At 37.8% G+C, this 18648-nt stretch overlaps 1 protein-coding gene across 2 annotated transcripts in view; it reads left to right on the plus strand.

Annotated features, from left to right (window-relative positions):
* The window catches only part of LOC114160013 (integrin alpha-11-like), a 55586-nt gene that overhangs the window by 11041 nt on the left and 25897 nt on the right, over positions 1-18648 (plus strand). For both annotated transcript variants that reach the window (XM_028042353.1, XM_028042360.1), the window contains exons 2-4: positions 4502-4613; positions 14956-15065; positions 16990-17081. In XM_028042353.1, coding sequence (XP_027898154.1) covers positions 4502-4613; positions 14956-15065; positions 16990-17081 — 314 coding nt within the window. The remainder of the gene's footprint in view (positions 1-4501; positions 4614-14955; positions 15066-16989; positions 17082-18648) is intronic.

The following is an 18648-nucleotide window of genomic DNA, read 5'->3' on the forward strand; positions in this document are numbered from 1 at the left end:
GAATCAAAGTGAAATTTGGATGGTAAGATAATCATAGATGTTGACTCTAGTGTCAACTCAGACTTAATTTTCACTTAGGTAAAAAAAACAACAACAAACCCCCCCCCCCCAAAAAACACTTAGTTGAATCCAGGTCAAGCTACAAAGCTTGAGACTTGATATAGATTGATATCAAGTCTCAAAGTTTGATTTTTTTAGTTGTCCTTTTTTTGCTGTAAACATCCATCATCTTTTATACTATTTAATCCTAGCAGGGCTCCCTGGTGAAACAGAAATATACTAAGTATGTTCAATTTTAGCATACTTGAGCATACTTGAAGCCAGACTAATCGTCAGTATACTTGTAGTGTGTTACCAAATGTACTATCACATATTATTTTGGAACAACTAAAGTTATAATTTGTTTAGCTTAAGTATATGACTTTTTATGTCATATAAACATGCTTTATTAGTATATCTTCAGTGTACTATTTTGTGATCGAATTACATTTAAAATAAATTTAGAATGCTTCTAAGTATATAAGCATTACATGTTTTATATATTAGTAGTGTGATCACAATACACTCCAATTACACTTTTGGTTTACTATAATTGCTAATGAAGTACACTTTTCAGTTACTTAATGTCTTTTATTCTTCTTCTTTGCCATAGTATATTACATGCTTCATACACACTACAGTACTGCAAACACATCAGGCTACCAGAACACAGAAGGACCAATTACAACACACTTTCCAGGTGAAAAAACTGACATTGTGCTTTCAATATATTCACATTTTTCAAGAGTACATTGACAATATGCTATCAGAGAATTGTACAGACATGCTTATGAAAATTAGCACAATAAAACAATAAGTACACTTTAGAGGAAATGTGAAAAATATTTCACCAAGAACAGAGTATTGTTTTAATACAATGTCACAGTATTCCAGTATTCTGCAGACAAACATGTCTCCTTCCTAAGAACAGTGAGAGGCGGGGTATACCATAGACAACGGGCAAGTTGAACAACTTGCATAATTTGCATTTGTATTTATTTATTTCAAACAGGTTTTACAAACAAGTGAACAAGCAATTGGTAAGATAGAGATAAACATGTGCATAAATAACCAAGAACAAAACAATTAGTTGAATACTACTTTTCTGTTAGAAAAAAGTAGGAAGAAGTGAACACTTAAGTGAACATTTAATTCTAGCTCTTATCTGAATTTAATGAAATATATTATCTACTCACTCAATAATGATCAAAAATTTGAAATTAAAACTATGTTATAATATTTGTGTGCATGTTCAATGCACTGTGCTGAAGAGCCAACAATAAATTATATTGCACAGACAAGATGGCTACACACCAACTCTCATGAGACAAGAACATGTATGGATAATACTGAGTAGAAATTCATCCATCCATCCATTTTCTAACACCCTTGCCCCAGTGGTGTCTGCAGGCTAGCTAAAGAATGGAGAATCTGTTTAGCCTGGTGCCTACCTCCAGCAAACGTTTCCTGCCAGTCTGTCGCAGGATAGTAGCAATGATGATTGTAAATAAGAACCTAACATACATCTAAGGTTCCCATAAAGATGCATGTTGCACAGAATATTGTTGTTTCTGCTGTTAAATCTCTGTAAAATAATTTTGGGCTCATTAAGCTCATGATAGTTGCTTAAATGGCAGATTATTTCTCCTGTTACAGAACCAAACCTCCAATAAACTGTTTATGTCAAAGACACAACTGCTAACTGAAAACAGCCTTTCCTTCTGAAAGGAAAGCATGGTGCATCTCTAATATTCAAATGTTTCTCGGGTGAATTTAACAAAGATTTTTAACAGATTCTCCATTCTTTAGCTAGCCAACTGACAGCAAACAGAGATGATTGGACCAGATGGAACATTAGCTACTGCTACTACATATCTAAAGGGAAAATCTGGCACTTTCTTCCTTTCAGAAGGAACTGTAGACAAAGAGACAATAAAGCAGAGCGTGTTAAAACTGTAGCTTCTTCAACTACAGATTTCAGAAACGTCAACCATCTTTAACTGTAATGAGAATAGAGTTTTCCATATCTTTCTATATTATAATGGTGTTATTGTTGAACACTTTGAACAGGAAATAAGAATGCCTGACAAATGGCCTTTGCCCTGTTCTACCTGCCAGGAAAGTGACATTAGCAGGAGCTGCAGTGGTCCTAAGCCAGCCATCTGTCTGCCTGCTGAAGAAGTGACTCACAAGGCCACGTCTGACAGTGTGCTCACTTCTTCTCATAATCACTTCCATCTTTGGCCTAATTGGAATCATACCTTGCAGACTTTCATTTGAGACACTGGAATTTTTGTACCTTAAAGTACAAACATTGTAAAGTCTACAAACATATTCTTGGTCTGCAATGGCCTCTAATCATTAATCTGTTTTCACTTATGACAGCAACAAAAATAAATATGAAGAAAAACAAAACAGCCAATGAACACTGTTCCACCAAGAGCAACATCTGACCGAAAGAAAGGTCTGCTCAGTTCTGTGAAAAATGTTAAGAATTTGCCATCAGTGCCAGAGGATCATCCAAGTTACTCAGATCGGTGGCAGCAAAACGAGACGCTCAGACATGGATCAGAATCTTGCATCCACACACTGGCAAGCACCTTGTGTCTCCTGCCAACAGATCTGATAAATCATTCTAGGTTCAGCTCACACAGAAACCGATTACTCTCAGCTGTGAGGAAACCATCCCTCTAAAGACTCTGACAGTTCTTCTCTTTTCCAGTGTCTTTTATTTCTCTCAGCAGTAGAAAAAAAATTATATCATTGCCATCTGTGCTGGCAAACAGTCTGACTGAGCACACTGTTTATTTTTTCAGCTGGAGGTGATGAACCACAGCACACATACTATATACTGCAATAGAAAGGTAGCAAAATTAAAGCTAAAAAATATATGGTGATGTGGTATTTTGTTGAATAGTGTATCAAATTCAAAAACAGGTACAAGAAAAGTTACATGAAGGGTAATAAAACCGCCTAAGTGCATTTCAAGAAGCTTTCCTTTTAAGAATGGGATTCATTTGCCAACTTCTGCACAGTAGAAGTTAGCATATGTATCTCTTATGTTTACAGAGAATCCAGAAAAATACAGGAGAATGTATCTTGTAGGTGTTGGTATAGAAACAAAAACACTTTGTCAGAGGCGAGCATGTCGATTTGAGATGATACAAAAGCAACAGCAGCACGAGTAACGACCCATTCCAACCAAGAAGAATTCCTTACCCATCATAAGATTACCTGGATCATCTACCAAACTCCAGTGTCTTTTATGACACTGAAAGATGAAATCAATACATCTCGTGTCTATGAAAAGCAAATGTCTTCAGCTGACCCATATTTGCAGTTCATCGGTTAATCAGCACACCCGTCAGCACCGTTTCTCTCCAGGTTTTGTTTGTTTATTGTCTGATGTCTGTATCCCTTCTGATCCCAGCCAGGTTGTCATTTATTTCTACCATCTCTGCTTTTTTGGATTTTTTTCTTTTTAGAATTTTTTTCTTGTTGTGTTTTGCAATGTAGTTTGGATTTTTTATTTTTTTATTTTTTTATTTTAGTTTATTTATAGTTTTATTGCATGGATCCCAGTCTTGTTTTCTGCAGTCATGTGATTATTTCCTGTTTCTTGCTCTTTAATCCCTATTAACACAGTTAAGTTTCTGTCTTTCTTTAGCATTAGTCCCTGCCAACAGCATACAATCAGCAATCCATTTCAATGTATTCAGTGTGCAGCCGTGACAAACCTGAGACCTGTGTCCATTAGACTAATACGAATTAAAATGAGATATTCCTCAGGATTCAGAATTTATTCCAAATTAACATAAAATGTGATGCTCAAACAAAAATGTAAAACTGATGAGAGCAGTTACAATAAAATTAAGAAACCAGGGCTTTTCAAAGTGTGGGGTGTACAGTAAAACATATTGATGGTAGTGTGATGGTCTGGGGCTGTTCTCCAATGTCTCAAAGCTCATGGTTGAACCATAGAGACATGTTATGCTTGGTTCTGCCAACACATTTTACAAAATATGGCAACTATTCTTATGCCATATTGAAAGACTCCCAGACATAAAGTCAACTAAGATTTGTTTGTTTCTTTGTTTGCTTTCTTTCTATATTTATGCAATAAATGTGAGGATTTGTGGGTTGATTTGAATGTGTTGGTAGGGGATTTATTTTGCTGAAAATTCTAATAAAAGTATTCAAATAAAAACCATCATATGTGGTTGAATTACAATTGTGTATTTCTGAAAAGTTGCCCTAACTTTTTAGGGTTTAAGGGGAAATCACTTTTTCACACAGGACCATGTAGGTTTGGATTTGTTTCACAATTAACTGGAACAAAGGGAAATATTTTTGACACAATGTAATCCCCAATTCTGTGTTGGAAACGTGTGTTGGTTAATTTATTTGTTGAGTGTGCAAAATATGACTGTGTTATAAAATCAGATATTTTCCTGTGTTTTAGATCTTCAGCTCTGCTTCAATTTTGATACAAAGAACTACAAGATCTTCCATGGTTCTATAGAGGCTCAGTTTGGATACACAGTTCAGCAGCATGAGGCAGGAGGGCGCCAATGGTAAGAGTCCCCCTAAATTTAAATATTCACAATCAAACAAAATGAGATTTCAAAGGCAATATTCTGACATGTTTCAAGTTTTACAAAGAGTCCTGGGCGCTTTTCCTATATTTCTTTTCATCCATCCATCCTGAAACACTACCAGTTTACCCATGTCTTTGTGCCTGTATTTACCTACAGAAATGTGGCTATTACAGAGTCCAGAGTCACACAATGAAGCTGCTGGAAAGAATAGCGGGAGATCGGTTTAGGTCAGAAGAGTGCATTCATGGTTTCATGTTAAGAGTATTAAAGATGCAAACTTTGCTATTAGGGTCTTGATGGAGAAGTACTGAGACCAGATGAAAATGCATTGATTGATTGAACACCTTTTTAGTTTTTAATTAAATCCTCTAGGCATGGTGGTGCCTTATCCATAAGACAGTCATTTCTAAATAATTGGAAATTGCATCTTTGTAGCTTTAAAGAAGGTGTATGACAGTGCAGAGAGGAGCTGTGGTATTACACGAGGAAGTCTGAAGCAGTACTTCACTGGCCAGTGACTTGTCAAAGTGGCACAATTCAGGCATGGATGGACGCTGATACTAAACAAGCTCCAGTTTATTGGACACTTGGTCAGACAGGCTGAGATAAGGTGTGTGGGTCCAATCTAACTGGTGGAGCAGTTCCAGTTCTCAGGTCAGATGGGAAGAGGGTCAAAGTCAGGAAATCAAAATCGAGTGAGTAATTATGTCCTAGTGAAAGACATAAAGGGACAGCAAATACAAGATCTTGGTGAAAAATGAATGCAGCCCTGAATGGAAATAAATTGTGTGACATTTCAATAACCTATTGAAACAATGCCACAGCGATTTTGTGCTGTAATCAAAGGCAAAGGTTGTCCCACAGAACAGTAGAACAGGGGTCCTGAAATCCAGGCCTTGAAGCCCAGTGACCTGAAACTCGGGTGTGTGCCTGGTTCAACATAACACAATCAATTGGCTTCTCTGAAAACAACCTCATTATTTGACCCAGGTGAGCTAAAACCTGCAGAACACCAATAGGCCTGGATCTGAGGGATCCTGCATTAGTGTGTGACCCTTTTTTGTGGCCACCAAACAATCTACTGACAAAGAATAAACCATCTCCTTCTACTAATCAACATGAAAAGTTCTGAAATAATCAGAAAATGTTCAGCAATCTTATTTGAATAATTGCTTACGTTTTATTTTATTCATTCATTTTATAAATTTCGTGTCAAAAACATCTCCACTTCTGATTTCTATCTCATCTCAGAGGAAAGGGAATGAAGTTCTGTCTTCCAACTCCAAATTAGAGTGACAACTTTCATACGTAAAAATACAATATAGGTTGAGGTTTGCAGTCAGCAAAGTGTTAGCAGTCCAGTCTTTTACCTTTCTCCCTCTGTTAAGAGAGCTTAGGCCTGTGCAGCTACCCAATATCTCCTCATATGGAATGTACTGATCCCAGCTGGGACCAGATATGAAAGTAATAGCTAATAACTAAAGATATTTCCATAATCTTCCAAGATCCTCCAGTTTCTTGGAAGAAGACAGAATGATCCAGATAAACCTGTTGGGTGAAAACAGGACAAACGGATAACAGACACTGTTGGGCCTGGAGATCAAACTGAACCATGTGAGCATCATACAGCTCACCTGTTCTGGTTCAGATTGTATACAAATTCTTCAGAACTACATTACAATCTTTAGCTTCTAAAGTCCCCCAACTTCCATTTTATGGATAGTTCCTATCTATTTAGTCATTAGCAGTCAGGCAACTTATGAAGGCAACTGGTTGCACTCAGAGAAAAAAGGGGGTTGAATACTTTTGCTCACCGCACTTTTCAGTTTATTTGTAAAAAAAAAAAATGTTTTGAATCATGTATAATACTTCACAATTGTATATCACTTTGTGTTGGTCTTTCACATAAAATCTACGTTTATGCTTGTAATGACAAAATATGGACAAGTTCAAGGGGTGTGAATACTTTTGCAAGCCATTGTATATTGGACAGTGTATATTAAAACCCTCAAATACCCATCCAGGGACATTTCTACACAAAACACTTTGAAATACCTCACACAAGAAAATTATCACTGTTACCATATCAATGATCAGTCATTACACTGTTATATTTCTCAGTTATTAAAGGAAAAGAGAATCACAGAATCTTGGGTGTATCAAACAAAGACTAAAGCAGCTCTCTTTAAAATAAAATTAAGGCCTTTGATGTGTTCCTCCACACAACTTGGAATCAAAACTAACATACCAAAGAGATCTGGAAACAAATAGAGAAAATGTTTATCAGCAAGTTGTGCAATACTGCCACATTTTTAGACAGAGCTGCAGTACTCCAGGCTTGCAACATCTTTATGCCTTTGAAATCTCAGGTAAACAAGTGGAAAGTATTAGTATGTCATGAGTTCAGCTAAGTCTTATGTCATGATGAAGTGCTGCATGTGGGAACGGTGAGCTCTAGCTTTTCCATCTGTTCCAGTCCCAGTTTCCTACTAAAATGAGCTACATTTGCATTCCAGCATCCAGCTATGATCTTATTCCTCCCTCCTCACACAGAAAATTGTCCTTTTTCCACTTCCTTTGTAATACACACGTTTGTTTTCAGCAAAAGGAGATTTTTATTTTTTTCAAAATCTCATATTGTTTTTTGATGTACAGTATTACTTTGAAGTATTTTTTAATGGTTAAAACTTGCATTGTACAGTAGGAACCTTGATTAATGTCTACAAACAATTTCTGCAGTACCATCAGGAACTGAGGACTTACATCTGATGTGAATAATTTGTGTCTGTGTGCTGGCGTAGACATTAGTCGCCTCCTTGTTCATTGCTTCTAACAACCTGCTTTGCTATTGCTAACTCATAGGTACTTTAACAGATCAATTCCTTCCTTCTAAGGTAATCCCTGCCTTAGCGAATCTTCCTGAAGCTTTCATAATCAGAACTTATGAACTTAGGTAGAATTTATTTCTTGCATCCCGTTTCTCCATGAGATAGCCAAAATCCAGAATTCACTTACTCAAGATAAAGCCGCAATAAAAATCTGTGTGGAAAAAGTTCAGCTGAAACCAGACATGCTACATACACTATTAGAAGATGCAACACATTTTCTCACTGTCAAACAATAAATCAGACCAAACTATTTTCTGTTGCCGTTTGGACCTGTGTGTGGACTGTGTTTTCTGTGTGCATGTGTCTAATCTCATCCTACATAGGATCTTTGTTGGAGGGCATGCTTCACCTGCCGGTTCTGGCATACCTGAAGGGCAATCAGCTGAAGCCCTGGCAGACAATACTTCAAAGTAGAAGCAGAAGTCAGATGCCAGATCATCACTCATGCCGAGTGGTAATCAGGCCTCAGTTTCTTTGTCTGCTCAAACTGTAGTTGTCCTGCCCTTTTCCACAGAAACTGGATGATAATCATTCAGAGAGATTCAAGATTCAAGAGATTCATTTCGGAAATGTCACAAGAAATCTGTGACTTTAGCCGAAGAGCTTTCGCCCCTGGCTGCTTTCGCGTGCTTTGCTGAATTCACGTGCACTTGCAGGTCGTTGGCACCTTTATTTGCCACAGACACATAAGTGCCTGCCTTACACGTCAAACACTCCGCCTCATAGGGATCACGACCTTGATGAAAGCACGGGAATCTTTTCTTTAATTCCTCCGTAAACGTACACTTTCGTTTAGGCATTTTTGCCGTAGAATCGGCGGACACACATGTGCTATCGCCTGTCACACTTAAGGTTTAACTAGTCTAGCGGCCGGTGTACAAGTCAACTCAGCTATCTTTACTTTTCCCACACACACTCGCACACATAATGCAACGTGATTGGATTTGGGGAGAAGGGCGTGACTAATTTGCCATACAAAGAAACCTGGAATGGAGTAGTGGAACGGAGTGGCAATGTAATCACAATGCACTGTAAGCTATGTAATGTGTTTTGAGGCAGTTGACCAAAATCCCGGACGATTTTTAAATTCCCCCCGGACATCTTTTTAGGTCTGAAAAGTAGGACATGTCCGGGAAAAAGAGGACGTCTGGTCACCCTAGGCTTACTGCCTCCACCTGGTCTAGTTGTCTGAGCAGAGCTCATTCTCCTGGATCGGCATATTATCATGTCTTAGGTAAGGTGTACACTTACCTGTTCCACCTTTCGCTTGTATGCCTGCACACTCTTCAGCAAAGCCACCTGCCATTGGATTCTACCTGAGGAAAAAGAGAAAGCACAGGCCATTAAACACCCAGCTGTAAACATCTGCCAATCTCAGATCAATGGAAAGACTCGCCTCCTCCTCCTTTACTTATCCATTTCATTAGAATCCCCAGCACATTGCAATAGCCTGCCTTTTCCTCCAGTGTCTGGGAACCTGGTCAGAGAAGCATCACTACACACTTCAACCCTGTAAAAATAAGCTTTATGAAACATCTCATTTCTCCCTGTACAACTGTTGCCACCCCATAGTTAAAACTAAACCTAAAAGAAGGATTTATTGTGTTCAAGAAGTCCAGTGAGTGATGCATTAATTTTTTAAAACAGTTTTTTATGATATGCTCCTTTAGGCCCTTGGTAAGACATTGCGTGTTAGTTTCTGATCACATCCCAGAACCTCCTTTAGATATGCTGTGAACCAGCATATCTAAAGGAGCCAACCACAATACAACTTAAACCCTTTGCAGCTAATTGTAACTAGAATGTCATTCTTGTGGTTGGAGTCTATGTCTATCTTTAAAATACAAGAAGTAATATAGCTTGCAAAATCATAAATGTAACTATACAATTGCCATAGCATACTTTTATCTTGTCGACACAGTTTTATATAATAGTGTTGGACAAATGCAGATCTTTTCACGTTCCTTGCAATACCATTGTTTTGTTCAGGGATATTTCAAAACTTAGCCTACCTAATAGTCCAACTGGATCAATTACAGGTACAAATATCATGTACTGGTAACAGATACAAATAATTTCAAAAATATGGTTCTCATTTAACAACTAGGGAAGAAATTAAGCACATAATTACCAAAATAGTTTAATAAAACAGATGAGGTAGGCCATGGGTTACCACACTGGCTTCCCAGAAAGCATTAGCTACTGACTGGGCACCCTCTATGCAAATCAGCAAACAATGCTACAGAATGTATAAAGAAACAAACTCTAGAATGTTTATCAGGTGTTTCAGTGGCTGAGCGGTGCCCACACTTGAATAGAATAGAATTACTTTATTCATCCCAGCAGGGAAATTACTTCGCAGTTACAGCAGCATACAGACAAGACACACAACAACCACCACTGAGTAGCAATTGTAGACAAAATAAAAAATAAAATAAAATATAACATGCTGTCAATATAAAAAGCAACTTAGAGCAGACCTTGCAAAGATTCAAAAAATGCAGATACAGTATGTATATGTAAATATATGTACAGCAAGTGTGCCACAGTGCAGTTGTGCAAAATTGGACTGATTAGTGCAGAACAATGATTTAGCTTTTATTGTATAGTGAGATGGCATGTGGCAGGAAGGATTTCCTGTATCTGTCCCTACGACAGCGGAGCTGGAGCAGCCTATGTGAGAAGGTGCTCTGCTGTCTGTCCACTATGTGGTGGAGAGGGAGCTGTTTATTGTCCATAATAGACAGAACCTTCTTCAGTGTCCTCCTCTCCACCACAGTTTCCAGGGACTCCAGCCTTAGTCCCAGTACAGAGCCAGCTTTCCTGATGATTTTGTCCAGTCTATTAGAGTCGCTGGCTCTGATGCTGCTTCCCCAACACACAGCAGCAAAGAAGATGGCACCGGCAACAACACTGTGATAAAAGGTCTCCAACATCTTGCTGCACACTTTGAAGGATCTCAGCTTCCTTAAAAAATAGAGTCTGCTCATCCCCTTCTTGCACACAGCGTCAGTGTTAGATGCCCAGTCCAGTCTGTTGGACCAGGTGATTCAGATGATACAGGTGAAAAATCTTCAAACAGAAAACACAGGTAAGTTCAATTAAATATGTTCCTACAAAAAAGGATAAATATTTCAACATGGCAATATTAGTCCACTTAATTTAGGTTAAGAGTGAGTATAATTTTAATGTACATTAAGTTAAAGATAAAACGTATTAATTTATAGTTAAAATGTATAATCCTAAGGTGAGTATATTTAATTAGACAAATCAATTTTAATATTAAGTAAATTTTTAACCCAGTTGTGTCTCATCAATTTTAAGCAAAGGTTCAAAGCAGAAATGTAAGTTATTCTTACTTTAATTTATTCAAAATAGGAGAGAAACCAAACAGTTATTTTTTTTATTATCTTAAATAGTTAAATGCCCAATTTAAGGCCAAATGGAGTGACAATGCAATATTCCAACTTCACCAAGAACAAAACATTGACACATTAAATGTTTACCTAACTGAACAGTACATCTTTTCTAGTGATGTGTCCAGTGTGTCCAGTAATCCAGGAGGATTTTTATAAAATGCTTATGGAGGCTTGTGTTGGAGCAGGTTGTGACGTCTGAACCCTCACAAACAGGCCTTACCATGTGACTGATTCAGGAAATGGGTTGTCAGTTTTCTTGTGGATCCAAATAAATGGAAGCAAAACGTTGTTTCACATCACATTTCATTGTTCAGGATTTTATTGTGTGTTTGTAATTTACTTGAGCATTATTTTTTGCAATGGACCCAATTTTCCATTGTCTGGCAACATTTTTCATCTTTCCTAACAAATAGTTTCACACAGTAATAATAAACCACCAGCTATAATGTCAAAATAAATAAATGAATAACATGCTCTCTGAGCATGAGTATTTTCTGTAGCAGACAGAATCATCTCACAACAGCAAAATCACCCAAAAGTTTTTATTTTTAAGTAATAAATAAATAATGTAATTTTGTCCCTAGTGACATAGCTTGGTTGCAGTAACACTCTCTCCCCCATTTGTTTCCAGTTTTCTTTTTGATCCAGCCATTGTTTCATATAAACAGATAAAGTTGACAGGCAGTCAATCAGAAAGATGAGCTTGTCAAATAACATTTGAATAAGTTACTTTACCTTATATTCTATAATAATGATTGAAACATTTTAGATTTTATACATAAAAAATATTTCTGATTTAAAAATTTATAATATTTATTTTTGCTTTTTTCCCCCTCAAGTTTTGATTCTCCCTTAGCGCCTCTGATGGCCTCCCCTTTAAAAACATTGAGCTAGGGTGAAACCTTTGCTGTTTGTATTGCTGCTGACTGTGAACTTGGTCTGCCTTTTGAGATGTGGTTTATTAACTCTGCCCTTTGATGTGGAAAGAAGACAAATTAGCAGGAAGGAGGTAAATTAGCAAAAACTGGCATACCATTTTCCTATGTCATCTCCTGTGGAATGTGACTCAGCCCTTTTCCCACAATAATCTTCAAAGACACATGTGGTGTTATGTCTAGTTAATAGTGATGTTGCTGGCTCTGTGACAGTACAGCAGAAGAATGTATGTTAGAGAGCAGAAAAGAAAAACAAGTCTTCCAGTAGTGTGTTAAAAGGCGGTACACTGCAAGATATCACTTATATGGGTATACTAGAACAATCGAAACTGAGGACCTGAAATTTCAGCCAAAACACAACAGTAAAGCAGTGAATGGTTTATTGAGAATAGAAATGTGTGGGGCAGGAGATAACCAACAGCAAGACCAGGAACCACTGAGGGCAGAAACTAACCAGTGGCTTGAATAAATCTTATGTAGTCAAGATCTCAAAAGGAAAGCCACTAACATTCTCAAAATCCACGAGGAACATATTCTCAGTTCCTCAGAGAGACTGGGGTGTCCAGGCAGTGGCTGGAGGACCTCGGGGGGCTTCTACTTACTGGTTCTTCTGCAGGATGGCAGAAAGTGGTTTAGAGCAAAAATGCTGGTAACACAGTGGGCTAACTTCAGGTCTACCAACCCAGGTAATAAACAGGACTCAGAGGTCAGGGAGCCAAAGCTGGGTCAGAACCAAGGCAGTAGAATTAGGCAATGTTATCCAAGGGTCAGGCGATACTCTGGGGTCAGACACAGAAAAAGGTCAGGAGCATGGCAGTAAACACAGGCTGACAGAGCCAGGGACAAGGCAGAAGTCCAGAGGCAGAAACAGAGTCATGTCCAGATGACAGATCAGTGGACTATCTAACATAGGCAAAGCAAGACAGTAGTGATTGGACATCTGAAGCCAGGCTTTGAGGCACATACCGAGTAAAAAGTGGGCATGTCAGATGAAGCTTGTTTGAATTGGAGCTAGCAAGAAAAAAATCTCTGACATCTGGGAATACTTTGAGATGATCGTTCACAATAATCTAAAATAAAAATAATTAACCTCTTGACCTCCAAAATTGGGCTGCACAGTGGCGCAGTTGGTAGCACTGTTGCCTTGAGGCAAGAAGGTCCTGGGTTCGATTTCTGGCCCGGGGTCTTTCTGCATGGAGTTTGCATGTTCTCCCTGTGCATGCGTGGGTTCTCTCCGGGTACTCTGGCTTCCTCCTACAGTCCAAAAACATGACTGTCAGGTAAAATTGGTCTCTAAAATTCTCCCTAGGTGTGAGTGTGTGTGTGCATGGTTGTTTGTCCTGTCTGTCTTTGTGTTGCCCTGCGACAGACTGTTGACCTGTCCAGGGTGACCTGGTTCCGCCTCTTGCGTTCCGGGCAAGAGATAGAGATAGAGATAGAGATAGGCACCAGCACCTCCTGACCCCACTAGGGACAAGGGTGTAAGAAAATGGATGGATAGATGAACCTCCAAAATTCTCACCTTTGGAAAATTTTCACTATTATTTTGAACAGCAAAGATATATCAGTCTTGCACAGCAGAAACAGACTTAAAGCTGTTGGAAGAGTAAAATTCAGACCTGATAAGTCCAATTTATTAACGGCAAATAATTGATAGCAATGTATTGGAACAACAGAGAAAATGTAACCACTTCAGTGGCGGACCACTGCCATGAGGTCTTACGGGACAAACACAGAGTGGCCCCAAACAATAAAATCTAATTCCTTTTTTAGGCCTGTAACTAAGCATCTAATTTGAAGTCATTTCCTTAACTTAACATGGGCATGTGTGTGCATGTGAGCAGCTAAAAGAGTTAGAGGAAAGACACAGAATCATATATCCAGAACACTCACCAGCAGTCATTCAGCTCTGGTTATGAGTGATTAATTTCTTTCAGGTGTATAGGAGCAGGGATGAATCTAAAAGTTGCAGAATGGTAGCTCCTGCAACAACCATCTTGGGCACCTTTTCAATAGAGTTTTTGGGAACATCAAGATGTTTGTAACAAATGTGAGACAGGCCTTTTCATTTATATATATTTTTGGGGGGGGTCAGCAGTAGTTTTGGCCTTAGAACTCTCCTATTGAGGCCATTTCTGTCCAATCTGTTTCTTATTGTTGAATCATGAACACAGACCTCAGGGCCCTAAACACACTAGATCTACTTTTGCTATCCAATCTGCTGGAAAATTGGGTAGGATGATGTACACAGAACACAGAACATGTTAAAGTCAGTGGGGTCTTGCATATCACAAATAAATCTGTGTGACTTTATCTCTGATTCTCCGGCCAATTCAAACATGAAGTCTATTTTGTTTGGAGCTACGCAGCAATTTGATGGAAATGTCACGGATGAGACAGGAAGTGAGACTCGGTGGCAAAGTGAAGCACATCTGCTTTGGAGGAAAATACAAACTAAACAATTTTAAAAATACTAAAAATACTACACTTACCTGTGGTGGGACCTCAGAAGTACAAAGAAAAGTGAAAGAGTGAAACAACAATCTTGCTGGAGCAACTTTCTGTTTACTCCTGGGCCGGCTTGAAATCCCGTCAATGTGAACACAAGCCATATCGTCTCGCTCTCACGAGTCCGGTAGTTCACAGAGGGATATGGAATGCCAGCGTTGTATACGCGTCAAAGTAACGCAAAGAAAAATCACATGTATATGATCCTGCTGGCGTCCCACAGAAAGACTGTCGTGTCAGAGACTGTGTGTCCTGTAGAAATTTGGTTGTTGAAAAGTCAGATGCAAGCAGTGTGTTTTAGGCCTAAATGTGGCTAGTGAGGCCTGCAATAATTTATTTGATGTTCTGGGTTCTTAAGTGACTTCCTGGATGAATTGTTGTGCTCCTGAAGAAATGGGTTTGTAATCTTTTCCAGATTAACAGAAATAAAAAACTTTGTTTCTCATATGTTCTGTAATTGCTTTAAACTGGGGCATTACATTTTATTCAGTAATTCTGTGTTGATAGACCGTGACTGAAGTTCTAATATGGCATGAGAGGCAAAAACGGTTCTGTGTGTGTTTTCCAGGTTGCTGGTCGGGGCTCCCTTTGAATACACAGGACAACTGCAAACGGGTGATGTTTATAAATGTCCACTGGATATCAAAAGCTCTTCAAACTGCAGCCGTCTTGACCTAGGTGAGCAAACGTCAAGTAGATCATCATCAGTAGATCATGATAATGTGTACGAAGTATAATGTGGCAGAGGTGTTTTCAAATAATTGCTGCATTATGAGCAAAGCTTGATGGTGTTTCATTGAAGTATAACTATGCATTGCTTGAGATGACATATGTAGGATATGAAGTATGCTCTTTACAACACAATGCAAAATGATATTCTTACATACCCATCAATCCCATTGTGGCATCAGTATAATGTATGGTGGTGCATTTATTGATGACAAAAGTGAAGAAAGAACAGATATGAGAGGAACCAGGAACAACAAGGAACCAGAGAACAAGGATTGGTACCACTGTAGAAACCAGAGGAGGATAGCAGAAACTGAGAGGCATAAATGCTGGAGAGGTTAATATGTCTAACTAACAGGATGAATGTCAGCTGCAAGGGAGACATGCAAAGATAACTCAATAAAATTACTTGAATAAACACAGAATTAATGTACAAAGTATTCAAACAGAGCATAAAATGGTCTACTCAAAAAAGCTAAAAATTACAACATAAATCTGAATGTAAATATAAAAAAACATTTGTGATTAAACAAAAGTACCAAAGATTATGACATTCACAGTCTGAGAAGATTAAGCAGGTGAGATATAAAATTATTGAGTCAAAATCTGAAATACTGTATTTGCTCACCTAGCAACAATGATATTACTCTGCCATTTTTGCTTTAAAAATAAAAGTATGGCCTGACTTAATGCAGATGTTATTGTATATTTTTAACATCAAGACCACACAACACTTCATTTTTGTGCTCTCTCAGATGTTGGGTATGTCCCTGTATCAATCTGTGATTTATGAATGGTCAGGAGTCCAGAGGCAGCTCATGTCTGTCGGATTATGATAGAAATTCCTAGTGAAAGAGTCCATTGGGATGAATGGAATGGGGAAAAAATCCTTATTTAGGCTAAACACTTAAATAAAATCCTTGTTCAAATTCTCCTAGTCATCATAATATTTCCACTCTGGCCATATATGTGCAATGTTCAACACAGTATTCTCACACTATATGCATACAATGTGCCAAACTCTGAGCAGACATATGTAATAGGTGATTTGTGTTTTTACAGTTATGATGTTGATTATTGCTATATTCTTTTCATACTTATATATGTATATATTTACCATGCAGGTTTGTTAGTGTGTGGGAAAATTGGTTATTCTACATTTTGTTGGAATTGTTGCAACAAAGCTCTAACATTGCAGGTGGGGGGGCACGGGAAGCGGTATGGATGAATTAAAAAAAAAACAGTCACACAAAAGTGTTCCACTGTAAAGATGGTTTGTAGTTTTGTTGCAACCTGAAGTGTGAAATAAACTTCAGTGGAGTTTGAAAACAAAATATGTGTATAGGTTTATGTCTGGTTGAACGATGTGTGTGCCCAGTTGATTTTTTTGGGGGGGAGGTTATTGTAATCGATAGGGGGCCCAGAAAATCTTTGGGAACCACTGCTCTAAAGGAACACAGTCAAAATGACAAATCTTTACTCCTTGTAAAATGTGACTCTTTGTATGCATATGATTCATGTTGATGTTTGATTCAAGCTGTGTATGCCCTACCATAACCACAATGCTGATAGAAACATGATTTTTTAAATTTTTGGAATAGCTAGAATTCCAGTCTGTGGACTGCCCAGCAGGGGGCCTCGTTAAAGTCTCCTTGCTGTCTGGCAGCACTCTACTTTAAATTGTTGTTTTTCCTACAGAGCTTTTAAGGGTGATGTTTTTGTCCGAAATGCGATTTTGTTCCACTCAAGATGGAAAAAAGGAAAGGACCTGATTAATCCAAAGAAAATCCTAATTGTCTTAACATAACTAAGGATAGCTGAATGTCGTGCTACATTTTATTTTTTACATCTAGATTGTTTTGATTCTGATCAGGAAAACTTTCTCTGGACAATGTGACAGAGAGGAAGGACAAAATGAGACTAGGAATGACACTGACCTCCAACTCCAAGGATAACAGCTTTGTGGTGAGTTATAAAAAAACATACTGAGTTTGAAATTAATTAATGTTAGCCAGAATTCACCAGAAGACATGGGGGCGGACTCTATGATGCTGTTTGGTCACAGCGTTCTGTCCCTAAAACACCTACCAATAGATATTGCTTTGCTATTGGAGGGATTTGGAACAATTACTGGCATGTGCTCATTCTGATCAGTCACTTTATTAGAAACAGCTTGCAGGTACAGTAGATTCAACAAGATGTTGGAACTAGTGGTGGGAATTAATTGCAGGGTTTCTAAATATTTGCACACACATTTTAATCGAAAACCATAGCTAAAATAAGCACCATTTTCAATTCAAAAACCTTTTCTTCTGCAAAATTCTCGAATAAATCGACCTGTTCAACAACAAAGATATTTATTGTTTTTAATCTGTTGTTTAGGTTCTTCAGCCATCAAATTGGTGTGAAGAGTTATACCCATTCAGCTTTCAATTGTTTCAGGAACCCCTGATCATTCAGATCATTCAGACTATTGTGTTCATTTGAATACAGCAATAGTGTTTTTCAGCATCCAATCAGATTGTTTCTTTTTTTTTTTTTTTTTTTTGAGCGAAAAATGATCTTCTAGGGCCTAGATTCTAGGCCCTAGAAGATAATTTGCCCGCTGGAAATTATCCAGTGGCATTTGTTTTGTGTATTTAAAAAAATACACAATAAAAGCAAAGAAACATGACTTTTGTGCCTGTTGTTTTTGTGCGTCACTTGGTTGTCAATTTTATGGGTGTACCAGAAACACAATAAAATGGTTCCGGCATAGGACTTTAATAGGTTAAAAAAAAAAAAAAACGTGATTAATTGAGTTAAAACTGGAGATGAATTAATATCCATATGATTAGTTAATTGAAATTAACACTTTTAAGTCCTGGCCCAAGTTGGAACATTTGGAGTTTTGTCCATCTCTAAAAAAACCACCACAGTTGGAACTTTCATCCCCCGTTTTATTACTGGTCTTCAGCAAGGTGTTATCACCACACATTAACTTTAAAGCAATGAGTTGCTGCCATGTGATTGGCTGATTTTCTGCTTAAGTTAGGAAGCTACTTTATCAATGTACCTCTAAGTGTTTGGTGAGAGTTCATACTGATTTGGTTTCATTTAAATAATACATTTTTGAACAACTTTTTTACACCAAACAAATTTTAAAACATACACAGTAAAGGTAGTAAAAAACAGTCTTGCTACCAACATAATAGAAAAATCTCTGGAAGGTAGAGACCTGTGGAAGTAATCAAGGATCGCTAACACAATGCTTGTCCAATTTGCTTACTCCAGATGTTATGACTACCTTAGCAGGCCCTTTGGCATTTGGTCAGGTTTAGTTCCTATCAGTGTTCAACATGTTAAATTATACAAAGGATTTTGTCAGAGAAATAAGAAATGATTACATTATTAGTTTAGATCTTTCTTTGCAGCTGATATTTAGAAAAAGATGGGTGTGTTTTGTAAACGTATAACATCTTTTGAAGCCGTATGTTTTCATAGTTCTTGAACTTTTTGTCATTTTATCACAACCACAAATTTATTTTGGGGT

The sequence above is a fragment of the Xiphophorus couchianus genome, chromosome 2, assembly GCF_001444195.1.
Source record: "Xiphophorus couchianus chromosome 2, X_couchianus-1.0, whole genome shotgun sequence".
Classification (NCBI taxonomy): domain Eukaryota; kingdom Metazoa; phylum Chordata; class Actinopteri; order Cyprinodontiformes; family Poeciliidae; genus Xiphophorus; species Xiphophorus couchianus.